This window comes from Ammospiza nelsoni, chromosome 3 (assembly GCF_027579445.1).
Source record: "Ammospiza nelsoni isolate bAmmNel1 chromosome 3, bAmmNel1.pri, whole genome shotgun sequence".
NCBI lineage: Eukaryota > Metazoa > Chordata > Aves > Passeriformes > Passerellidae > Ammospiza > Ammospiza nelsoni.
The window spans coordinates 60,321,339-60,348,215 of NC_080635.1; the positions used below are offsets into that span (position 1 = coordinate 60,321,339).

The 26,877-nt window shown below is 36.2% G+C and overlaps 1 protein-coding gene across 13 annotated transcripts in view; it reads left to right on the top strand.

The window, feature by feature from the left end:
• EPB41L2 (erythrocyte membrane protein band 4.1 like 2) overlaps nt 1-26,877 on the top strand; it is a 107,006-nt gene that overhangs the window by 44,099 nt on the left and 36,030 nt on the right. For all 13 annotated transcript variants that reach the window (XR_009418082.1, XM_059468741.1, XM_059468729.1 and 10 more), the window contains exons 3-7: nt 1,634-2,097; nt 3,109-3,321; nt 16,214-16,318; nt 20,779-20,821; nt 26,578-26,653. Coding sequence is in view for 12 of the 13 variants with exons in the window: in XM_059468741.1 (XP_059324724.1) it covers nt 1,648-2,097; nt 3,109-3,321; nt 16,214-16,318; nt 20,779-20,821; nt 26,578-26,653 (887 nt within the window). In the remaining variant the exon portion in view is untranslated. The remainder of the gene's footprint in view (nt 1-1,633; nt 2,098-3,108; nt 3,322-16,213; nt 16,319-20,778; nt 20,822-26,577; nt 26,654-26,877) is intronic.

Below are 26,877 nucleotides of genomic sequence, written 5' to 3' on the forward strand. Positions count from 1 at the left end.
AGCCACTTTCAGAAAACCTGGTTTCTTGATTGCTTGACTGTAGTGAAGGGTAACATCAGAGGCTTTACAAACTGCAGTAATACAGAACTCCAGTGTTTTGTCCCTCCCTATTCCTGTTTTTTTCTGTGAACTACAAAACTGGAGGATCTGACAGAGCATTGAGATAGGGAATGTGAGACCCAATTTTGTGTTTCTCAAGGGATAGCTAATTCTTGTACTAACATGCAACCCTGGAAAAAAGAAATGTATCAAGCTAATGTGGTAGAGAAGGTAGGTGTTTTGGGAAGACTGTAACTTACACTCTTGGTCAGTGCCCTTGTGTAGTTAACTCTTCCACCTCTTCACAGTTAATTCAGAGACTACTGGGGCTATAAAGAAGTATACAGGCTCAGCGGAGAGGTGTGCTTCCTTTTGCCAGGTTCTTCTGTCTATTCCTCCTCTCTTCCTCTCCCCTCCCTGCCCCAAAAAGCACTAAACTTACAAGCTTATAGGAAATTGAGCACACGAAAGAAATCCCTCCTGCTGTGGGCATCAAATAAAGGCATTAAGTGAACAGGGACAGACCTCTTCAGACCGGGGCTGTAACCAGTTTCCCTTGCTTCTGCAGTATAAAGCTACGTTCTCTGTATAACTTTGATTATGAAAACCTGGACCATTGAAGATGCAAAACCTTTCTTATTTTCCATCGAGCAAGTTTGTACCACCCACTGCTGTTCTGTCTAAATTTAATCAGTTAAGATGTGTGACTTGATATTCTCAGTTTCTTTTATTGTTAGAACAATATCATAGGGATGTGTTTCTAGGGTGACTGATTTTGCTTAGTTCTAAGGAATTTTCTGGAGATGTCTCCTTTTTGGCCGTATAATCAAATTGTGATATTAATTTTGAGAGTGGCATATAATGATTTTTTATTACTTTGTTGATATATTTCATTAGTTTGTTCATATATTTCAAACAAAAAAGACCAGGAAATATAGTGGCTTCCCTGTAACTTCTTTGAAGATTTGTATATCACGTATTATAAAATTGTTTTAGCTACTTTTTGAGAAAAAGTAGGTTCTTTCAGAGATGTATGAAGAAAAAAAATAAATCACCACCATCTCTGTTACTTATGAAGCCTCCCTTATGAATTCATTAAGCAGTGTGGATTGTTATTTTCTGATCAGCAGAAGTTTAAATTTTTCTCAGGAAAGTTGAGTTTGGTTTTCTAGATATAGTTCATTTTTCATTTTGATGATAAAGTTTTACATTATTATGTTAATAAGATACCTACCATTTGGAAAGAACAGGAGCATTTCTGTATGAGACAAAAAGGTGATAGCAAAATGTAATTTGATTAGTAGCAGCTTGAGAACTAGCATACTAATATATGGCTTTAAATAGCAAATTCTTTAATCTCAACAGTCAAATGGAGACCTGCCTTTCAGAGGCAGGTTACCTCTGAGATAAATGGTACTTACATAATGTGTAATGCTCTGTCACTAACTTTAATAGTAGTAAAGACATAGAAGTATGTCTTTAACCCTACTAAATTTAATAATCTACAAGAGTTTATGAACTACTACAAATAACTGCAAATAATTAAAAGTAGTGATGCTGCATATCAAACTATTTTTATTGTTGCTTCTTTTAGTGTCAGTTGTGATAATGACAACTGAAGTTGGTTCAGAGACCGAAGTAAAGAAGGATTCTGAGCAGCTGGGACCAGACAAAGCCAAGGACAAGCCTGAAGAAACATCAGAGACTCCAGGAGATCAGAAGTCCAGGGAAACATCCTCCGGAGAAGCTCAAGATTCTTCTGTCCCAGCACCAACCAGCCAAAGTAGTTCAAGCAGCCAGAAGAAGGAAAAATCTTCACCTGAAAGCAAGGGTATTTCTCGTTTCCTTCCCCCTTGGCTTAAGAAACAAAAGTCCTACACCTTGGCAGAGCCCAGAGATGAGCCCAAGAAGAAGGCCACAGGGGAAGAGCAAGTAGTTGAAGAAAGTGAAAGCCAGGCACTAGAGGGGGTGGCTCAGCCGAGAAGGAGCTTGGAAGAAGCAACTGAAAACCGGCAGAATGACAAAGAAAAACACTCCATTAGCAGTGCTGAAATACAGGTACGTGTGGGAAGGCTCAGAGGTACTTTGGAGTAATTTTAATGGAACCTGATTAATGAATTATGTAATTCTTGTAAAGCTTTGTTAGGATCATATTGGGGAAAAAATGACAGCTATTCCAGTTGCTAGGTTCCAGTCCTGCTTTCTGTGAAGTTGCATTTCAGCTCTTAACATTGATATTCTAGGGTGGCAAAGGCACAGAGACAATGTTTTGTATGAGGAGGGGCTGGGACAGTTGACAGTGGTCAGCCTGAGGAAGAGAAGGAGGAAGGGGAATCTTATCAGTATGTATTAATACCTGAATGGAAGGAATGCTGAGTAGACAGACCTTTCTCAGTGGTATGCAGTGGTATGACCAAAGGCAAGGGACCCAAATTAAACCCATGAAATTACATCTCAAATCACAAGAAATCTTTTTTACTCTGATGGTGACAGGACCTTTCCTTGGCAAGGGACGTGGCCAGGTGGTGGTGGTGCAGATGATAGGCCTCACAGGGTGGTAAAGGGGTGAGTCAGACATTGAAACAGATCAGCCAGAGATATTGTGGAGTCTTCCCCTATGAAAATATCCAAACCCAACTGGATATGGTCCTGGGCAAATTGCCCTCTGTGACCTTTGGGGCATTGGACTAGATCTCAAGAGATCCCTTCAAACCTCAACCATTCTGTGATTCTGTATCACTTGGCAATCATAAGCACTGGGGTTTAGTTTAGTATAACTCCTGGAGCTTCTTAATAAGATTGTTTCTCTTTGGAAGAAAGCCAATAACTCATATTAAAAAATGCAAATCTTATTTCAAGGAAAGGGGAAAAAAGGCACCTCCTCTTGTTTGACAGCAAGAATATCTGGTCCCTAAAAGAAGACCTTAGTGCTTATGCTGGTTGTTGTGTTTCCAGTATGTGCATACCTTTAATGAATGGTTACTGACTTAGTTATTAGTAGCTTATAAAAGGAAGGGACAAGTGTAAAATATTCTCCTTCCTGAGTTTGTTTAACTGTATTTTATATAGCCTTCCAAAGAAGATGGTAAAGAAACAGAAGTAGAGGAAGTTGCAGAGAAAAAGGAAGAAACACAAGAAGAAAAAGAAAAAAGGGAGACAAAAGAAGTGCAGACAGCTGAAATTAAAATAGATAACATTCCTAAGAAGTCTCCAAAGAAGATCAAAACTGTGCAGTGTAAAGTGATGCTTCTGGATGGCACGGAGTACAGCTGTGACCTAGAGGTAAGGCATCAAATCATTATATAAAAAGCATTCTCTGTAGGGAAAAGAAAACTTGCTTTCATTGTACCTAGTGTTTAACGCTATCGCTAGGACTAATTTAACATTTCAGTTTAAGATACTATCTTTAAAACCGTATCAGTTCATTCTTAAAAATGCCCTCTGCAGTACACCTGCTGATTATTTGACAGCTCAAACTTGATTATTTTTCTAAAACATTAAGGTTTTCCTGAAAGTAGTGGAACATGTGCTGATAAAGTTTTCTTGAGTTCATTAATTTTTTTTTTTCAAGTTATCTCAGCTGGAGATAGTTTCTTTTAACGTTTAAAAAGTTTAATTTTTTCTTCAGAAAGAAAAATTCCATTACAGCTATAAAACACATATTCAACATTCTGTTCTAGTTCCTCATTTTCACGAAAATTGACTGCAGGGTAGTAACCCTGGAGTAGTTTGTTGTTTGGGATTTTTTTTTTTCCACATAAATCAGGATATTTAAATCTGAATGGCATCTCTGTTTTAATTAAAGGCTATGTGAGTTTGATCATCCTGGGCTTTTTCCCCAAGCTAAAATGAGACTTAAGTGAAGTGGTGGCTTACCACAGATCTAAGAATATACCATTTTGTATTTATAACTCAGTATTTTAAGTCTGTCATGATCCAGTTAAGTCATTTGCCAAGAACTAAGTTTTCTCATTATTTGCGGTAAGAGTTTCCTGTAAGAACAATAGTAAAAGTGATTTAAGAGGGGAAAAAGTTGTGAAGAAACAATTTGTTTTATATGTTAATTTGAATTATTTATAGGACATGAGCAGTGCTGACTGCAATTTTATGGATGAATTAGTGTTCTTAAATACATGTAGAGTTTTTTACGCTCTACTACCATATCAAAATACTTAAAGTCTCAGAAAGCCATATCAACTGATAACTGAAATTTCCGTTTGTGCTTTCTGCAAAAGATCCTCGTATATTTCTGATACTCTGTTTTAGTCTTCCTTCAATATTTAGTGTTTGGATAAATGCTGGTTTATTTCTGCTTTTTCAAAGTTACTGAAATGATTTAAGAATTAAAAAACAAAGAAACAAAATTTTTGCAGTCAAAGTCCAGTTTACTTTGGTTGACTTCCTAGTACATCAGGTTTAATTTGGGGCAATTGTCATGATTTTCACATTCCTGATGCCTCTTCCAGTATACTGTGAACTGTAAACCAGCTTCTTTATATTTAAAATATATATTCTTGCTAATGGCAAAGTAAAACTGAAAAATATCTTGTTTTCATTGCTGTTATATAACAGCTTTTGGTAGAATCCTGTCTTTTTCTAATACTCATTCTAAACCTTCATGATAATCAGTAATAAATTCTGAGCTAATACACTATTGGGGATTTTTCTGTTTGGCTTGCAATCCTATTCCTTTTTCCTTTTAGAACTGCATCAATTTGTATTCACATAAACTAAAAGGAGTGTGAAAGAAAACAAAATATGAAGACAAAACCTCATTAATTTAGTCTGACAAATTTTGCCAGCTGTTCATTCCTACTGTATGTGTTTTTGTATAAAGCAATAGCTGGGTGCAAGCATAAAAGGAACCAAAGCCATGATGCAGTAGCTTCAGTTTCAGCACACAGATCAAGGCTGATCAGGATTCTCACCAGTAACTAAATACTGAGCATTTTGTGCCCAATTAGTAGATATAATATTATACAAATAATTAGTAACAGTCGTGAATCATGATACGAGGACTTAATACTTGAGTTCAGCTATTGTATACCTTAGATTCACTAAAACTGAAATAGAAAATCTTGAATTAATAGTAATGCTTTGTTTCTTAAAAAATAAATGTTGATGCATTATTCTTAGAACACAAGCTGTTTCAGTCAGAAAAACTTTACTCTTCCAGCTTGAGTATGTTCTAATCAGTAAATGGTTAATGGCAAAAGTTTGGAGATGTGATTTGGAAACTTGCAGAAAAAGGGAGGGTTATGGTTACGTGTGAGAACATTTGAGCTGGAGAGACAAATCCCATGGGACCTTAGAGAATACACCCATCAGTACTCAGTGAGCTGGCTGATGTTCCTTCAAGGCCAAACTTGACCATACTGGAAATGTCCCAGCAGTCAGGGGAACTTCCCGAGATTTTTTTTTTCTTTGGGGTAGGGGTAGCAAATGTCATTCCTATTTTCAGGAAACTTTTTTTTAATGCCATCTTAGGTTCTTAAAATTCATAGTTTTGTGTATGGCCCCTTTAGCAATATAGTTAGATCTCAGTTATTTATGCTAGGAAAAAGCAGTTGCATAAAATCTCACCTGTTTGTCATGGTTGTCCAAGTACCTGCTTTTCTCTAGGGTTTTGGTATTATTTTTTTTTCTTTTAAGTAAGATAAATCCCTAAGTAATTGAGAACTCTTAGGCTTGTTCTGCACTTGTACAATTACCAGCCTGCACTTTAAGACTTCATACTGTCTGGAAGGCCAGATGAGTTCAGGTATAATATCCCTAGCATTTCCTATTAACAGCTTCTAAAATAGCAGCTCTTTTGTTACTGCTCATTGAATTCCATTATATATGCCAATCTGACACCTCTCTCTTTATTTCTTTCTATTTTCCCTTCTTTTAAAAAGCACTCTTTGTGTGGATTGAGATGCTAGATGAAGAGTTCTGACACGTTTTTATATTTCCATTCTGTTTTCTGTCCATCCTGTTCATAATTTTCGTGAGAGAACAGAATATCCACTGACAATAGTCTGTGTGCTTAGGAAGAAATGCCATTTCAGTAGACCAGAAACTGCTCTCTAAACTCCTGTCCACGTGATAGTTAGATTTCTATCCTGCTTATATTCCCTTTTGCTTTGTGAGCTTAATTTAGTTTTAGACGTTTGTGGTTATGTTTCTTCAGCTCCAGTGATTTAAAACATTTCAACATACTTAAATTTTTATAACATGATTTTGAATTTTGAATAGGGAAAGAAGGAAACATTGTTTTATATAATGTTTTGTACAAAACCCAATTTTTACACATATCCAACCACTCCCTCCCCCACTTTCCATTCCCCTCCAACACTGAAGCTGATTTTATTTCTTATTTTGCAAAGTAACTTTTGGTACATCATAAATTAGAATGATTTCTCGAAGATAACTGGAATAGATTTTTTTTCAAGCTTAAAAAATTGATATTTCGATTCAGGAAAATATTGGTGAGCTTTTACAAAATATGTGTAACAGTTGTATTAGAAAGGAGGCTACAGTTTTTGCTTAAGGTTGGTGTTTAATGACCGTTCATCTGGAATTAGTTTTTTTTAAATTGTATCATCTCTGAGATTTAGACTAGGCAGCAAAAGCTTTATAGAGGTTGTTCTGAACCAGGCTCTCCATGCTTCACTAGACATTTCTAGAAATTTAATATTTACCAAGTGACAAGTGGATATCCTAACTTGCTGTAAGTTGAGTTCAGCTATATTCTTAAACATTTAAGATATGTAGTATGAAGCTGAGATAGGCAGAGGGATTAATTTAAGTGAATTGGTGAAGTCCTGTGATTATAATGTGGCTGAAACAAATATTTGTCTGTTGACATACTTGTTTTCTGTCCTGGCCACCACAGATTGGTTTGTGTAATAATAATCTTTATAGTCTCAAGGATCTTTTTGTCTTAATATGGCAAGATCCCCTGTAAGCAAGAGGTTAATGCTGCACTATTGTCAGCTGAAAAGGACACAGGTGGAAGTAGGTTTTGGATAAAAAAATCTTATATCATGTCACTTTTTTTTTTTTGTACTCTGGAATTTTCAGATGGGAGTTTTTGGAGCAAATACATGTAAGAAATGGAATATATATGTACTATTTAAGAAAAAAATCCAGTTAAAAACTTAATTATCGCACTAAAATTTTGCATGTATGTGCATTTTTTTCTAACTGGAACTAGATTCATTTATTTTGGATGGATTTGGTACATCTGCAAAATCAGAGTGTTAATAAAAAAGGAATTTATTACCATTTAAAGTCTGGTTAATATGAAATTAATGTAACTTCTGCCTAATGTGGCATTTTCTTGGAATCTGTATTGAGTTAAAGCACCTTTTGGAAAAAAGAAATATATGTGACATACAAGTTGCATTGAAAAATATGTCAGAGTGAACAAAAACTGGTTTCTGTGACAAAATATTCTGAAATTGAATTCCTGTGGTGAGTGGTACAGAATAGAAATGGGTGGGAGGAGGTGCTCACCTGGAAAGAATATAGCTTTAAGATGTTGAGATAGTATACTTATATACGAAATTTTGGGGAATAAAGAAAAGTTCACTCCTGGTGAATTAGGATGTTTTTAATCGGATATTAAGACATCTTTGCAAAGGACTGTAATTTGATGCTATTCTTCCACAGTTCAGAATTTGTCCTTAAATATTGCTGTAGGAGTACAGGTACATTTGAACCTTTCTTGTTTCTTTGCCACTTGAGTTTTATGTATTGGTAATTACTTTAAGTTCTTTTTTGCAGCCACCTAGTGTTATTTGACAGTGGAGTTATTTCTTCTGGCTTGTTTTTGCATGTGTTTCACATTGCCCCAGGCATGCCTGACATGGCTGATCTTTAGATTTCAGTATAAAGCAAATCTCAGATATTTGTCTTTTTGATGTTACTTTGTAAATTAATATATCACTTCTGAGAGTCATCTACTCTTTTCCTGAGAACTCTTTATTTTGCCTAAGTAGATCTTTGAGTGATGTGAACTTGACAGTTTGAACTTAAAGTCAGTAATCCTTTATCTATGGAACTGTTTGAACAGGTATTTCAGTTTCTTTTGTGATTATTTCTTTTTGCTTCTCACCTGTCTTTGTACTTTCATTACTTTTGAAGATGCAAATTTGAAGGACCTGGTTTGTAATCTTTCTGGAGTATACCTTCTCCAAATATCCTTGTCTGAATGCCAGTGTAGATACAACACCCAAGGTACTCCACTGTTGCCTGGAGAAGTCCATGACGTGAGAGCTAAACCTTGTGCTAGGTGAAACCTGTTCTTCAGTTCTTTGTAATTTGAAATTCTCACTGTAGTGTTTTGTGGTTTTTGATCTTTCCCAGAAATGACCTGCATTAAGTTCACCAGTGCAGAGATGCTGATTGTAATCTTGCGTGGTTGATAAAATGTGGTCTGCATCTTGGCTGCTTGCTCTGGGGAATTAAAATTTGAGTGGGAATCGTGTTGCAAACATTTATATAAGCCACTCTTCAAACTTGCTTTATATTGTTATTTTGGAACCTGTAAAGTTTTATAAGGCAGCAAAAATATCCTCCATTACAATGTTATATTAAAATTCCTTTACCTTTAGTATTTTAGTTCCTGAAGTCCATAGGTTCCATATTAATAAAATAGATTGATTTTCTGTGTTCTGTTGCTTTAAAGGAATCTTCTGAAATAAATCACAAAATAATATTGCATGCAAGTACTTTAATAAAAAACAGGAGTTACATGTACACAATACGTTCATTCATAGAGCATAAGCAATTAATTTTATTATTTTGAGCTTAAAACTATTCTAACTCTAAAAGACAACACCTACTTGGCCTCAGAATCTTCAGAGTAACATGTGAATAACTGGAGAAATGGAAAGAGGAAGAAGCTATTGTTGAATAGTTCTGGGGGAGCATGACTTTAAACAAGTTTCACAGGCTGTGAATTGTTAAAAAAAATTCAGTTACCTTTCATTACTTTAAAGAGAGTTAAAGGAATAACAGCCTGTTAGTTTATCACAGGCAGTTCTCAAGGTACTGAGGATGAAAGCTAATGAGTGGTATTTGCCAAAGACTGTGACTGAACATTTGTGCTTGCTTGAAATGACAGAACCATATTAAAGGATAAAATAACCTTGGTTCATGATTCAGTAGTGTCATATTTGAGATGTGACGGCCAGTTGAGTTTTAATAGCTTGAATGTGCAGACTGTTGGAATATTTAAGACTTAATTTTTAGGAGCAAGTTTAATTTTTTTAGCACAGTGCAAATGATGTAATTTTGACCTACTCCTTTCCTGATAATTGATCTCTGTGGGAGGTATAAATTACTGATGTGTTACTGTGAACTACATGTATCTCCTGCTTTTGTGGAGGAAATAAACTTGCTTTTTTCCTCTCATTGTGTGGTTTTGTAGAGAGTTGTGAAGAAATTCTGTCACTGAATTTGGGATCTGCGGTAAAGACTGGTTTAGATTTTCTGTTTGAAATATAAACTGTGTTTCAGTAGAGAAGAACACAGTTCAAAGAAACAAAAAGAAGTGCTAAGTGCATAATGATTGCTAGTTAGAAGCAAATGAAGATCCTATTGGGTTTGTTTACTGCATTCAGTCAGTGGTCTAATTAAATATTTATGACAAAAGGCATTTAAAGGATGCCAGCACTGACCGTATTTTATGCACGTATGAACAAGTGAAATATATCAGAGTTGACACAGACTCTATGGTTACTTACAGTTTGCTAATACAAAGTAAAAATATGTTTGCTCAATGTACATTTGAGATCGGTCTTTAACCCTGAATTAAGAAAACTCTGAATGAAGCTGATATGGAACAGATGCTTAATTGTAGCAGAGTTTTGATTTGCAAATCTTTTTCTGACTGCTCAGATGTCTAGTCTAGGTTTATTCAAGCACTAAGTGGTCTGTTTAAAGTATGACATCTTTTATTTAGAAAAAGGAAAATAGGGATGATGTTAAATTTGGCACATTCTTAAAATATTTGTCTAGATTCAATAGACACCACCAAAAGTAATGTTTATGAGTGAAATCATCTCAGTCCCTGGGGATTTTTTGCCTTCCTCTGCACCATTGAGCACGGCTCCTTGCCAAGGGCTCCTTTGGGCCATTCTGCCTGTGTTCTCTCCTGCTGCTTTGGTGCCTCCAAGGCACCACTCATGCCCTTCCTCTCTGCCTTTCTTTGCTACTCCAAGTTTGTAGCAGGAGTGAACTCCTGTATTCCCTTGGTTTGGTTTTCCCCAGGGTTCTTGTTTGTACAAGGCACTGGTTTGCTGCAGCATCAGAAGCTGGCACTTTTCAGCTCTGCCTGCATGAAATACAAGTGCAGGCCAGGCATGAGAGCACTTTTCATGCATCACTGGCCAAGAAGCACAGCAAAGCAATTTTTTGCAGCCAAAAAAAAATATACTTGTCATTGATATGCGTCATACTATTGAAAACAACCCAGGCTGTTGCACATCTCCTCCTCTCTTCCATTTGACCAATCCTTATTCTTCAGGTCTCAGGAAACAGTGACTGTGTGGTTCATATTCCAGCTTCTCCTTTCTGTGGCCTGGCCTTTGCTGCAAAGGATCTTTTGATTTTTTTTAAACAAAACTGGGGAATGCTTTAGCCTGGGCCTGGCTACAGAATTGCGTTGTGTTAATGCCTGTGAGCACTGGCTCTTAAACCAATTCAGAAAATAAAATGAAATTCAATCTTTTTTCATCCTGTAAATACATGTCTTTGAAAATGTTTTTGGAGCTGAAAAACTCCTGGCATTTCAGGCAAATACCAGTCTCATAGTTAGTCAGCTTCTGGATACTGCTTCTGCGCTGGCCTGTAGACACTTGTGGTTAGTCACTTTGGAGATGGACCCTTGCTCTCATGGGGTGCTGTTGTTCTCAAATGTAATAAAATGTTTTATTACATTTCCCCAAGGGAAATGGCTCAATCATTTCTAAAAATGAGGACAAGAAGAAAAAAAATCTCTGGGGAAATAATAGGTATTGAACACTTCAAAAATTTTGTCACTCGGTTTGGAAGCATGTCCTGCATTTGGCTAAGGGTTTGATCTCTGAAGAGATATATGGAATTGTGCCATTCTGTGGAAACACAGATTAACTGAATGAACACAGGAAACTTAAAAACTGTACTTGTTTTTGATGGCTTTTTCCCCCCAGATTTCTTCAAATGGTTACATAAGTTTGAGATAATCTACATCTCTCAGACCCATCAGATGGTACATGCCTCCTCCCCACACAGAGAAATTCAGTGCCTAGGCTGGGACATGATTCCCCATTCGATCCTTTCTGCTAGTGCAGGGCTGGGAAGAAATGTTGAGATTTCCCTCTGCCTGCACTGCTACAGAAAGGAGAAGGAAGGAAAAAGAATAGGATAGATTGTTTCAAGTGGAAAGGGCCTCCAATGATCATCGAGTTCTGCTGCCTGATGGCCAACCCTTTAAGGGTAAGGAAGCACCCAGGCCACAAGGGCTGACCTAAAGGTCATGTCCAAATGACTTTCAAACACTGACATGCTTGGGGCATCAGTCACCTCCTAGGAAGCTATTATACTGATTGGTCACCCCTGTGGTAAGGAAATGCTTCCTAATGTCACATCTAAACCTTCCATGGTGCAGCTTTGAACTGCTTTGACACGTTCCCATGTGTCCTGTCACTGATCCCATGGAGAAGAGCTCAGTACCTGCTTCTTCACCTTCTTCAGGAAGCTGTAGGGAGCAGTGAGGCCACCCCTCAGCCTCCTTTTCTCTAACATAGACAAGCCCAAAGTCCTAAGCCAGTCCTCATAGGACGTTCTTTCCAGCCCTTTCCCCAGCTTTGTTGTTGCCTTCTGGACATATTCAGGGACCGTCACATCCCTCTTAATTTGTGGGCCCCAGAACTGTTTACAGTACTCAAGATGTGGCTGTACCAAGGCTGAGTGCAGCAGGATAATCCCCTCTTTTGTCTGGATGGTTGAACACAGGGTTTGATGCATCCCAGGATGGGATTTGCCCTCCTGGCTGCCCGGGCTCTCCCTGCTGGCTCACACTGAGCTGCTGCTGACCAGCACTCCCAGATCCATCTCTGCAGGGCTGGTCTGCAGCCCCTCCTCTCCCAGTTTGTACCTGTGCCCAGCATTACTCTGTCCCAGGTACAGAATCTGGCATTTGCTAAATGTCCTGCCACTGACTGCCCAATGCACTGATCTATCCACATTGCTCTGTAGGGTTTCTCATCCCTTAAGGGAGTGAGTAGCACCTCCCACTTGAGTATCACCAGCAAACTTGCTAATGGTGCATTCAACTCCTGCATCCCTATCATAGATAAATGTATTGAACAGAACTGGTAGCTGTGAATGTTTATATTGCATCAGTAGTTAGCAGCTCGTATATAGCCAAACAGATCCATGATATCCTAATTCCCAGTTGCATAGAAATTTCCGTTGTGGATGTCAGCTGCAATTGCTTTGCTCTGGTTTGCTCTTTTTTTGAAAAGGATATAAAGGACAGAAAAATGGTACCTCTGGTTTTACGAGGTGGTTGCATTATGAGGTGGCATCTGCAGAGTCTAAATATAGGCTTGAAATTGGTACTAGAATAACCTTGGTTGCATGTGTTCTTTTTATGTTCTCACTTAAAAGAAAGCATAACTTGGCAGCAATACAGAATACTGCTGATCTGAGTACTTTTGTGTTTTAAACTGCTTGGCTCTGTGAACATCTCCTCACTTCTCACTCTCTTGATACAGCTAGGTTGAATGTGCTCCCCTTTTTGTGGAAGCAAGGATGGATTTACATTTTTACTGATATTTCTGCATTGTAATTTTGGAACAGGAAAATTTGTTGTGCTATAAACCCATGTATGTATATACGAATGCATAAATATATATGTATGCATAGGTATACTAAGAATAGTGGTTATAATTTACACATTGGTTGTTACTATCAGTTGACATCTCAAACACATGGTAGAAAATTAAATGGAATCCATTTTATAAAGTAACAAACTGTGCAAACCATGATGCTGCCTTCTTAAGAGTGTCCTGCTCTATTAAAATATTTCTAGCTTCTGAACTGACTGGATCACAACAGTTATCTTCAGTTCAAGTTAGAGACATTCTACTAGGAACATGAGTTTTCCCAGAAAAGTTATGTTATCCTCTCATTGAAACTGTGTAGTAATGCCTGTCCCCAGATGGCTTACAGAGAAATTGCACTTGAAAAGTTTGATTTTGCAAATTAAATATTCTTTTCGATTTTTAAAACTTTATCACTATATCACTCTATATATACACACACACATATATATATGAAATAACTCGGAGTCTTTCAATTCTGCAAGTAGGATCTTCTAATGAAAACCATTGCTAGTAGTGAGAGGCTTCTTAGGCTTTTGAATCCATAACAGAGCTCTATAAATACTAGTTGCTGATGGTATAATGTCTTTTCATTTTGCTGCTGTCTAGAATGTAGGCTCATACACTTGGGCTTTGTGACATGGTAGTATTTTTCCTAATGTGGAAGAACCATGAACTGACAAAAAGATGTTTAAAGATACAATGGACACTGCTTAGTGTTTCCAAGTTCTTTGTTTATTATGACTTCCTAATAAGAAGCTGTGCAATATTTTACAGTTATACTTGCAGTATATTTCCTGTGCATTTGCCTGCCTTATGTTTCTAGATGTCAAAGACTTGATATTAACTTGATATTAAAAAAACATCTGATTCTAGATGTGGTCTTGATATGATAGCGTACATTATTTTGCACTAATCTATAGATTTCCTTTACTGAAATTTGTATAACTGAAACTTGCATTTGCAAGGTATGATCACTGACCTGCTCATCGACTTTGGAAAAAAAGTGGTATCTATTACATGCATCTAAGATTCTTTGAACTCTCTCTTGCTTATATTTTTTCTGCTTTCAATTTACCACTTTTCTATATTGGTGATTTTTCTTACTAAACTGAAGGTGAAGCTGTCAAGAAAATTAAGTGGTTACTTCAGATGCCTAGAGGAAGTAGTCATCTTTCCTGAGTAAGATTTCTTGAAAGTACCAAACAGACTTAAAATTCCTTGCTCCCCATTTCAGAAGTCACTCTTGACTTCTACTTTCTTGATTTAGCCTTGCTACTTGGGCTACTAAATGTGGTTGTTTTATAATTTTGCTTCTGTGAAACCTTTCTGATCTTCCCGAGTAGGGTAGCTGCTGGACAATGCGATTTTGAATAAAGCTCTGGATTCTTGGGGAAAAAAAAAATCAACAATGCCTTCACTCTTTGCTCAGTGCATACCTTCTTTTCTCCTCTCCCTCCGCTCTTGGCCTTTGCCGAGCTGCGGGAGTGCCGGAATGGGCTCCTGGAGTGCCCCGCCACTGTCTGCGGGGACAATGGCCACAGTGTCACCCAGGCCTACACAGGGGCTGCCCGTGGCGTTTCTGTGGAATGGCAGTCGTGTGTGGCATCTACTGAAATCTGTAGGATAAGCAAATGCAAAAATTCCTATAAGCTGGCAGACCTTTGAAAAGGCCATGTTGTGGCCTCTATGATAAATGCCACAAACAGCAGAGCTGTCATGAAGGAGTTGGTTCAAACTGGAGGCTGCATGCCAGTCATGGTCAGATTTTAACTGTGGAAAGAACTTCTCATCTCCTCACCCCTGAGCATGTGATGTGAGCCATCTGCTCTAAATCTTTGTCTCCTGTCAGCAGGAGACAAAGATTTTCCTTAAACCTGGCTCACAGAAGTAGAGCCTGGACCTGTTTTCATTACTGGCACTACAGACTTATGGAATGTTTACATTCCCAGTTTCAGGTACAAGAATCACAGAATGATAGAATGGTTTGGGTTGGGAGGTACCTTAAAGAACTTCCAGTTTTTAAGCCCCCTGCTTAGCCCAGGACACCTTCCACCTGAGCAGGCTGCTCAGAGCCCCATTCAACCTGGCCTTGAACATTTCCAGGGATGGGACATTCACAGCTTTAGTGGGCAACCTGTTCCAGTGCCTCACCACCCTCACAGTAAAGGATTTCTTCCTAATACCTAATCTGCACCTACTCTCCTTAAAGCCATTACCCCTTGTTCTGTCACTACGTGCCCTTTCCTTCCCTTCTCTCTTAAGCCCCCTTTAGATGACTGGAAGGCTGCTGGAAAGGTCGCAAGAAGAAAAGATCAAACTTCAGGAGTGACTGCCATTTGCTTAAGCTCTAGTAATACTGAGCTCACCAAGTGAGCTTGAAAGTGGCCATTTTAAAATGCTTTTTAAGAAAATGGTAAAATGATGATCAGTCTTCAGTTACTGTATTTATAAAGCAACAGACTATAATATGTAAGCTAACCTCAAATAAAACCTTCAAGTTTTTTTCCTTTGTTACTGATTTCCTTTTGTTACTGATTTTAGGAAAAATAAACTTCTTGAAGATTTCTTATTATTTATCTAATTAATTTTTTGGGTACTGAAATTCCAGAAATACATGGATAGAAAGCAGCCATCTTATTTTCTGCCCCTTGAAACAAACCACTGCCGCATATAGACAACTAGACATGTTGAATTATGTTCAGCTTCTGCTTGCATGCTGCATCTGCTGGTCTGAGCATCACCTCTTAGTGGTCTGCTTTTTCTTTTTGTCTTTTGAAAATAACACACTTTATTTTTCAGTGCATTCATATAATGGGATTCATAAGTCACTGAGATGTATACCAAAATGATAAAAAAATGCTAAAGTTAACATTGTAGAAACTATATTAATTGTTAGAGGATAATACAGAAAAAGTTGGCTCAGATAAAGAAGCCTTTTGCTATTTAAAAAATGAAGATCCAGAAAAACCAAGATTATTTAGTGACACTTAATAGTGCAAAATATTTAAATTTTTCAGGTATTGAATTTTCCTTGTGTACTTACATTGTTGTTGTTTCAGGTTTTTAAAAAAACATTAAAATTTCTCAGTTTTTTTGTCAAGGATATGTATAGCTTTGAAGTATGGTGAACAGTCTTTGTAAGAAAGCTTATCGTTTTATAATCCACTTTATGTATATTTTAAATTGTCCTGAATAGTGTCATCGAATAACAGTACCTGTAATTAAGGACCTTACTGATTTACTTATCTTAATTTTCTTTTTTGTTCTTATTTTTCCTTTATTTTTCCTTCTTTTCCTACCCTCCCACCTCTCAGAAAAGAGCAAAAGGACAAGTGCTGTTTGATAAAGTATGTGAACACCTCAATTTACTGGAAAAGGACTATTTTGGGCTGTTGTTTTATGAGAATTCAGAGCAGAAGGTAAGCCTGTATGAGGGTTTTGTTTGTTATTCATCACTGCCACTTACTTCAATACTTCAGTGAGGTATATTCTTTTAAATGTTTACCATTTCAAACACTTGAGTAAATTTTGCTGCCTTTTCTCATAGATGTGTAAGAATGCTTTGTTTGTGAACATGAAAGGAATCTAGCCCATAAATCTGTTATGACTAGACCTTTGAGTTCCTTTATTGTTAATTTTAAGTTTTAAAGAAAATTTTTGGCCTTTGTAAAGAGGCTGAAGGTGGTCCATTACTGGTATTGGATGCTAATTTTACAAATGAATGGCATTTGAGATGACTGCATTTGGAAGGATTTCTTACATACCATTTGGTAACTTCCATCTTCTTTTGCACTTGCTTTTTTGTTGGATGGTTGAGCATATCTAGATTGCTCAGCTGAGGAAAATCTCAAATCAGTCAGTGGTGATTGCTCCATTAATTACCAAAATCCAAGTTATGTTTTTAACATCTTAACATTACAGGTTTGGGCTGGGCTGCCTGTTGCTTCCTCCATGAACTAAAGATTTATGTGTTGTCATCTTTTTCTTCAGAAAAAATCGGATGAATAATTACAACATGTGGCTGGAAAAATTGTATTTCTTATTAATCTGTATTTACAGTAAAAGCATCATTACATCATACTGCATCTAAAAGTTATTGCTTTTTTTCTGTCATCTTCGTCTTAACAGTATTTTAAAAAAAATTAAGTGTAATTTCCTGATCTGAATAGATCTGAATTTCTAGCAGCTTCCATTCTGATAAAGTTTTTTTCTAGATTTAGTTGCTTTGGTGCAAATTTTTCTGTGCAGTATTGAGCAAAATACTCAATTCCTCTATATTAAAAATCCCATATACAAAATGAGCTTGTTATTGTATTACTTAGATATTTAATTTTTGTTCTTGATTTCTAAACCATTTCCAGATGTAAGAACTTCTTTGGTGTAATGATGAAGAACATGTCTGTTGATCTTCTAACTAATATCACAATCTTACCTGTTATTTTCACTTGTTGCTTTATTTGTGCTTCTCACTATTGAAAAACTGTACTGTATATACACAACAAAATAACGTAAAACAGCAGTTTGATCTCTGGCAAGAGAGAAAAGGTCTAATACTAGACCTGGATCCTTGACGTGTACCAGAAAATAGCCCACTGAGTAGATCCCAGGAGATAAAATACAGAGTTTCAGGTTTTTTGAAAGTTGAGCAAAAAAGTCTGAATTGGTGTAGGTCTTTTTTTTTTTCCTCTTCTTTTTTTTTTTTCTTTCTTCTAGTTAGACTAAGGCTTTCTTGATATTCTTCAGTCATTGGAATAGGGAAACTGAGGTCCACACTTAGAAAGACCCCATCTGTTTTTTCATGTGTCTTTTTCCTTGGAGATGCTAAAAACTTGACTGGATATTAACCTGGGCAACCTGACCTAATTCAAAACTGGCTCTTGAATCACGCTTGAACCAGTTATGTCCAGAGGTCTCTTTCAGTGTGAATGAGTCCTTGAATTCCTTATCCATTGACTGAAGGTGGTACTGTAGCAACACTCATAAGTATTTACATAAATTAAGAGGTATTTATATAAATTGAGAAATATCTGATAATGGGGTCCTTATTCAGAAGCAGAATAGATTACTTCTCACCGAGTTATGGACAGCAGGAGGCTTCTATTTAAAAACTTCTGGAGAAATCTGGTTCTTTTTGTTACGAAAACTAACAACCTGAGTTGCTGGATTTTGGCTTCTTCATACAAATATATTCCTAGTGTTATTTGGAGAAACTTAAAAAAACCTCTTTCCTAGCAAATTTATGTTTCATATCTCCTACTTTCTCAGAACTTTTGCTGGATTTAGGGCGCTCTTTTTTGTTCATCTCTGTATTAAGTTACTTTTTAATTTGGTACCAGATCTTTTTATTTTTCTGTTATGACTGTTGCCTTTTTAGATTAAAATGCCACAAATCCCTGACCTCCAGGCCAGTCAGTACTAAATGCTGAATGATGTGTTTTTCCCATTCTTGTGCACTTATCACAGCCACCCATTGATGAGCCAGCTGTTGAATGCAGCGGCAGCTGTGGCGTGTGGCAGCTCAATGCCAGGCACTCTGTTGAATTAGAGCTGCTCCCCAATGCACCATCAGGGTACCATTGGAGGAGCAGTCCCATTAACTCTTCTCCATGGGTGTTCTGTGCAGCTGGGAGAGAGGTTATGGCTTCCAATCAGAATAAATTTTGTTAGCTTTAATACACGTTTCAAAACTGTTTAGGCCAAATTAGTAATTAATGATTTCTTTCATTTTTTGCAAATGTTAAATTTATTGGGCTGAAGTTTGTTTAGAGATTTCATTGCATTGCACCCTCAGAAGTTCATGAATGCTCCATTCACACTGTAGTTGCTCTGCAGAAGTGTTAGAAAGCTTCTGCTCTTATGTTTTGGGTGCCAGCTGGAAATGCTGCTTTTCTGGATTTGTACAAAATACTTTTGTACTGGTAGAGAACATTTTGTTCTTTGACAATGCATTACTTTGTCTCATCTATAACCTTACCATTCACAAATTAAACAAATAGATTTCTGCCTACTGGAGCAAAGTAGTGTGTATACACTTTGTCTTTTGTTTTGAAAGACAGACCTGTCTATTCTTCATTAAGAGCTCTAATTTAGGGTAGATTCTTTTGTGGTGTTTGTTTTTATCCATGACAAAAGGCACAGATGCAAAAAACCCCCACCCCTGTAATTGTGCCTGTAAATGGAATATAAGCGTCTGATTTTATTTGACAGAGCAGTAATGAAAGTTGCTGGCTACGTGTGCTTCCAATAAGCTTATGTCAGACTTGGAAAAATCAGAAAATGAACTTTATAACTTGTGTAAAGAAGAAATTATTCTTATCATCTTACAGCATAGTCTGTATTGTATGTTCTTTTCTCCTGCTTTGTAGTGATAAAAGATGAAGCACTGAAAGTATTATGTACTCAGAAATCCTTTTTTTCTGTTGTAGTTATTCTATGCTATATTCTCTATTTATTTAGTTGATGCTGTGTCTAAAATGTAAGGATTTAGGATACTTCTAGTTATTATAGTTGCAAGAATATGGCTGTGGGTAATTTCAGAATGGATTCCTTGCCAAAACTGAAAACCTAGGATGATAGCTGTAGCTGAAGTGCATCTCAGTTTATAAATTATTTGACTTACGTTGTCTTCCAAGGCCTTTCCATGTCAATGTTCTTATAACGAGAAGACTGACTTAAGCATTATAAATGGTATCCATTATTTTGTATAAGTGCTTTCTAACTCCACTTTTGTAGAAGGGCTTTCTAACTCTTCCTTTGTAAAAATGTTGTGGACTTTGCCTTCTCTGGAAAAATTATCATATCTTTGGAAAAGTAGAGATCCCAGACAAAGCAATAAAAGTGAAATTACTGTCTTTTTTAAAACATTACAATTGTAATAAATTATAAAAATGGGGGTTTGATTTTCATTTGTAAATAATATTCATCTAATATACACATGGTGCGCTGGTGATGAAATCTACCTGGACCAAGCTAATTTTCAACAGACAACTTGGTGTGCTGGTCCATATTCATAGGAGGCACATTCTCTGTCAGCAGAGGTAATCTATGTTAAAGATTTGCACTACTGCAGAAACAGAGTTCCACATCCTCCTAATTCACACAGATCTGCAAAACTAAACTAGCATTTTTATGTCCCCTTGAGAGAAGATGGACTTTGGGTGCAAAAGTCCCTAATAGAGACTGGAGGATATGGTATTGGGAAAGAGTGTTGCATCTGGAATTTATTTCCTACCATAGACTGAAAAAGGTGGGTCACATAATACCCAGGATGCTCTGCTTTGCTGAGTTAGGTGAGAAACATTGATAGAAATAAGCCTTTGGCAACATTTGTGCTGGCACTGAGGTATTCCCTCAGACTTTAAAACTGCAAGTACCCACAGTGGCCCATGACAAAGCAGGTATTTTCCTTGGCCTCACAAGGCAGTATCTAACTCTTCCCTGCATTTCATGCCTGTCTTTGAAACATTGCAAGACCTGCTGTCAGGCTGGCTTTATGCATGTTTCTTCCTTGAATGTGCTTGTGTGTGTGTGTGTGTGGCCATGGGAAGTAAAGGTTCAAACTCAGTGAAGGGAAGTCTCAGTAATTGTAGTGAAAAGGTTTATGTTCCTAGTCTCTTAACCTGTTTTATTAACATGTATGGGTAAAAACAGTAAACAGGATTGTCTGAGTTACCAATGAATATATGTTATGGATTCCTTAGTCTCACTTCCAAAAGTTAATTTTTGGATTATTTTGGACTGTTGCAAAACAGTCTCTTTGCACACATCAGTAGTAACTGAAATGTAAAAGCTAATGAATGTGTTTGATTATATCAAAATATTTTTGGTATTGAGGATTTTAAATGCTGGCTGTGGTTTGCTTGTTCATTTTTTTTTTCAGAACTGGCTAGATTCTTCGAAGGAAATTAAGAGACAAATTCGAAGTAAGTACTTCTGTATTCAGATGTTATGCTCCCTTTTTTTCCTCACAGAAATCTTCTTCATAAATTTAGTAGCCTGGCTGTTGATTGCTTACAGCTTTAAAATAATTTCTATCTGATAGTGATGTATTCATCTTAAACCAGGAAACAAATCTTCTATTTCCATCCCATGTCCTAGTAGAGGAGAGGGAGCTGCTCAGAATTATGCTGTAGAAGTTAATGATTATACTATATTTTAGTTATTATTGTATCTCTATATTTATTATTGCCCCAAAATTTTCTTTTGTTGTGTGAGTAATAGTTGATATTTTTACATCCTGAAACCATAGATGTTTTTCAACTTTGTGCTGATAGCTGGTTATTGGATGGAGAATGCGATCATGCAAAGATGGTCATGATTGTTGTCATAGAACTTCCTTACTTTAAAGAATCACCAGAAGAATACGAATCTACAAAAAAGAGAATTAATATGTTTTATAGAAAATGAATATTCTTCAATACTGATCAGTCCACCATTGACTTTTTTGACAATGTCCATCATTTTCAGAATGGAGATGGCATAGAGAGCATAATCTTGGAATGTCTCACTAAAACCCTTTTCAGACTGAATCTGCTTGAAATGCCTTTCTAGTTCCTATACTCAGTACCTGATGAGTAATTTATTTTACTATGTTTGCATAAAGCTCTGTCAAAGCTCTTCACTAGCTGGGGAGAAAATATGGAGTAAGTATGGAGAGTAAATCTAGGTGATACTCTGCCTAAGCATACATATCACAAAATTAGAGGCACTAAAATATGCTAGATAGCCCCTGCCCTTACTGAATGTATTGTCATTGCCTTACTCATTTGTGACCAAACTAAGGTTTTTGTTGTCTCGTTTTTAATGGAAACCTTTTGGTAATACCTGATAGGAAAGTGGGGAGAAGAGGATTATGATAATGCTTACAAGCCTAGACTTAAACACAAGAATTTAAGCTAAGAAACTGACTGTACTTGTAATTAAGAACAGCTATGTGTTATTTATAATGACAAACAGATAGTTTCTTTACTGCTATTAACTCCACATAGGAGTGGAGTTTTAAGGCAATACTTTTTTTCCAGAAGTCATAGTGATATTAATTCCTTTTTCTTCACATCTTTGCTGATTGATGAAATCCCTTAATAGGAAGGTGTGGTTTATATTCTCATTATAGAAATAAAAGTTATAGGAGCATCCTTGGAAACTGTTCTTTTTATCCAACAGGCTCTTATGTAAGCAAACTAGACCTATTAAAATTGTGAATGTACTAATATGCAAGTAGCAGCCAAACCTTTAATCCACACCTTTAAAGGAAAAGTTACTGGTATTTGAACTTCTGCAGGTCTTCAGTGAAAATCTATTAGTTGTCCAAATATGCAGGCTAAAGACTGTTTGGTTTGGTTTTAATAAACAACAAGAGATGGAGGATGTTGCTACTTTTTGTATCAACTTTGCTGATACAAATGTTGATATCTTTTTGTATTCTGTAGCACTTTGCATGCCATCTAGTCTACAAGTTTGAAGTGTAAGAACTGACCTGAAAATTTTTTGGATGCACTAGACAAAGGTCTTTTTAATACTGTATAGTATGCACTATAGAAATATATGTTAAGGGGGTTTGATTTTCCATACAGCATGAAGACCTATATTTTATACTGGAGAGGAAGTCTATTGAATGTTATTGAATGAGGAATCATGATGGGATGGTTTTTTTCCTCTGATCTGTAGTATTTCAGAGTTGATAGGCATAATAAAAAAAAAGTGAAGTAAGAACATAATTGTAAGGATTTTAAAATGATACTTGCTTACACCTATGTGCAAGTAATTAGTATAGTGTTAGTTGTGTTCCTCAGCATTAGTCTATTAAAATTTCCAGATATTGGAATCTTACTGCAGGCACATTTAATCCTCCAGCTACAAAAGCATCAAGTAATGGGACTTTTTTCAGGCTTAATTCTAAATATATTTGTCTTTAATCAAGAATGGAAATCCTGTGTACAAAAATACTCATTAAATTTAAGATACCTGTAAAACCTATTAGTGTATTTGAAATTTGGAAATTACAAAACTCTTGAACCTGATACTAGCTCAGATGGATAGAGCCTGGTGTTAAAAAACAAGCCAAGGTTGTGGGTTCAGCCCCTTCTATGTTCACTTAAGAGCTGGGCTTGCTGATCCTTGTGGGTCCCTTCCAACTCTGAATATTTGGTGATTTCTTTTTCTATTGTATGGCAGAAACTCAAGCACTAGCATGCTAAATAAGTGTATTTGGATAAATACATTGATCTGAACACATAAAGGTGACACTTTCAGAAATATAGTTCAACACATTAGTTTGCAACATAATATTTACAACAATCTCTGTCTCTCTTAAATGTGAGCAACACCAAAACTCTGCACATTGGGGATGTATGTACCACCTGTGACTGGGAAAGATGAAATAAGAATCCTGTAGTCTTCCCCAAGTCATGATCTGCAGGCTGTCTCTTCCTGTGTCACAGTCCTCAGCCCCTCTGTGAGATCTCTTACTTGTACAGGTTGGCCTTTGGCTGGGCAATTATGTTGGATCTCAGCAATTACTGATGTTACTTCAGCTAATGAACATGATCCACAAATTACTGTCTCTGTTCTCAGGGCTACAAAGGTGACAAAAATCTTGTTTGCTTTCAGCCAGCTTGATCTCTTCAGGAAAATGAATTCTTGACTTTTTTTAACTCATGTACTTGGCTATCCACTGGCATGTGTTAAAACCTCTAATTACTTCTTTCAGGGACAGGTAGGTAATTACATTTCTGTCACTATCTTTTTGGAAATTGGTACATCTCAAGTGGATTCAGGCTTTTGCAAAACTGAGAATCACAGCGAGAATACTGTGATGGTACAAGCAATAGCAAATGACCTTGAAATGGTCAAATCATAGATTACAGAGGGTAAGTTGGGTCACCCTTATACAAAATTCAATTTGAGAATTTATCTGTTTAACCCAGAGGTAAAATTATGTCAGTTAAATGTTTTTCAAGACTGCAGTATGGTTAGTACTTTTATTGCAAAAAATACTTCCACATCACATATTCTGTGTTCTATATCTTGTAAGAAATGGAGAGAGTTCAGATGTTCTGAGAACAGAATAGGCTGGGGAATTAAGAGAAGTTTTAATTAATTAGGAAAGAGCATTTGCATTTTAGGTGCACAACACTGGCTGTTTGATTTTAATGCTAAAACAATGTATGGGTATGCTCAGGCATCAAAACATGGTGGTCACTTTATGCAGGTTCACTTTATTTTGTATCAGTCTATTTTATAGGTATTTAGCTATGTATCTGTTAGATTTGTAGCTAATTTTCATCTAAGCTGACTACACTAGAGTGTAGATTGTTATTGTTCAAGAGAACTAAGTACCTATGCCAAGGGAAGGGTTTTCTTGCAAAAGCTGACATACAAGAGATCACGAGTCAAAGCCAGAAAAAGCCTTTGCTGGGAAAAAAAACCCTCACTGATTTTTCCCAGTTGAAATAGGATGAATCATGGTAATTGTATGCTGCTAGCTGGTTGGTTATATTGCATTCTTTACTCTAAGAATGGGCCTAAAGTTGCCACAGAAGCATTTTTTGATGTAACAAGCTGGCTAGAAAAATTTTTGACATTTCTGTAGCCCATACTACTGAAAATCAAAACAGAGAGCCTTATGAGGGACAGAATGCTAAATACAATTTTAAATCAGCTTTGGGGTTGTTTTTTTTTGTCTTGGCTTCCAACACTATGAAGAGCCAGCAATAATGTGCATTATTATATGAGGACAACTATGATTATATGCCTCGTTAGTGCAGCTATAAAAAGTATGCTTTAGTGTGAAGTAGAAATATAGACTGTGCACATTGTAATAAACTTGCTACTCTTTATTTAGGGGATATATGTGCTTTCAGCAATCAGGTAAAATACATGCTCACCAGCTGTCTAGAATATAGTACAAAATCAACTTCAATATTTCTTCAATAAATTAGCAATTTAATCAGTGTAAGTACAGATAAGATTTTTTTTATAAAGCCCACACACTCAGAGGATTTATGCACTTTTTTATAAAGAATATAGTTTTTTCAGGTTTTTTTTTTTCTTCAAACCACACCTAAGTCTCCTGTCTGCAGTGCTTGCTGAAAGTTAGCTGTAGAAATGCTGACCAGAAAGAGCAATAGTTAAACAGGAATTCATATGAGGCTAGTGTAACTGCAGTTTTAGACCAGGAAAAACTTGAAGGTTTAGACACATCCTTCACCCATTTCTCCACAGCTCTGTTAACATGACAGCTCTCCTTGGATGCTTTTTGTATAGACATTTTGGCCCTATTGCTCATACTCATCACTTTGGTTTACCCAGTATCAGCATCTTTCCATTAAATTATGCTGATTCCCTGTGAGACGATGGAAGTAGGTTAATACGTTCCATCTTTAACTATGTTTGTTATGCTGGATGTATTCATTATTGTTAGAAATTTTTTTTGCAAGGTATTTTTGTCTTAATTCTGTTTTGCACTGCATTGCAGTAGGCAATGCAATAATAAATGAGACCTCATTTAAGGGTCCTGCCTTACTTTGTACACAAAATTGTACAAAATCTTGATGACTGGGAATGTTAAGATACGCTAAAACCCAGAGCTCTCAAAGAGAAATAGTGGCTTAGCAGCCAGGTGTAGAATGAGGTTCACACTTAAACAAAAATTGAAGTGCTTCAGTGAATAGCCACGTATGAAAAACCAAAATAATTTTTTAAATGTTGGAAGACATTAGAAATTCTGACACCTTTGATATAGATGGAATTTCAAAACAGTTTTGTTTTTTTTAAGAAAGTAGCCTTAAATAACATCAGCACTTTTATCTAGCATTGTGTTTATAGTGGCATTTTGGTATTTTTTTGTTGCTGTAGAAAGACACATTTTTCCAAGCATGATTTATCTATGTAATACAGATTTCTAAAATAATTTATTATCCAAAGTACTAACATTCTGAAAATGTATTTTATTTATTGATGTGTGACTTAGCTTTCAAATCTTAAAAATTTATTTAAAAACAGAGCTATGACTAAGGGCAACATTTTATGCTTTTTCAAATTATTAATCTAGCTTTAGGCATGCTTTTGCTTAAAAAAAGGCATATGTTATTGACAATTCTAACATATGGAAATTTAAATATCGCTGTTATTGTAGTTGTTTAATGTGGTGTTTACCAGAAACAAATTTTAAAGTAGGATTGGCTAATATTTCTGTCTTCCACACATTCTCAATGAATAATTTATTATCTTTTGTTATATACAACAACACAGAGCTCATTTTGATATCATGTTCACAGTTACTGTACAGTCTCTCAAACTGAGTTTAAACAGAAAGAGACTGTTAGCCTTGGAGGAGTTGGAAATAAACACAAATTCAATGCAAGTGCCTTTGAACACATAATATCTTAGAATTGTTAATATATTATGGTCTTTTTCAAATTAAAAATGTCTTCTGATATTTGTGTAACTTACTGTAAAACATTTTAAAATAATTTTTAACATGCTAATCTGTGGATCTCTCCCTGCCAATGAAAATAATCTATGCTTCTTAATAATGTACAGTAAAAAACAGAAAAAAATTTCCTTCATGATTTCAGCAATTAGGATTTATTCGACTTTCTAACATTTTTAAATAAAGTTTTTTCTTTGCTTACTTGAACTTGATTGAGATTAACCATCAGATATTTCCCATCTTTAGGTCTACCTTGGATATTCACCTTTAATGTGAAGTTTTATCCCCCTGATCCGTCACAGTTGACTGAAGACATCACTAGGTATGCACAGGTCCTAATTTTAAACTTTAAATTACTCTTAGTCTAATTTAAAAGCTGCAGAGAATTTCTTCTTCAGTTTCTGGCTACTGTACACTATAGATATTCTTACATACATCAACTGCTTTTTGGAACAAGGTTGAAAAGGTGAAATGAAAACTTCTGGAAAAAACCTGAGCAAGAGGAATTGTTAAGTAGGGATATGATTTGGGCAGCAGGTGAGATGT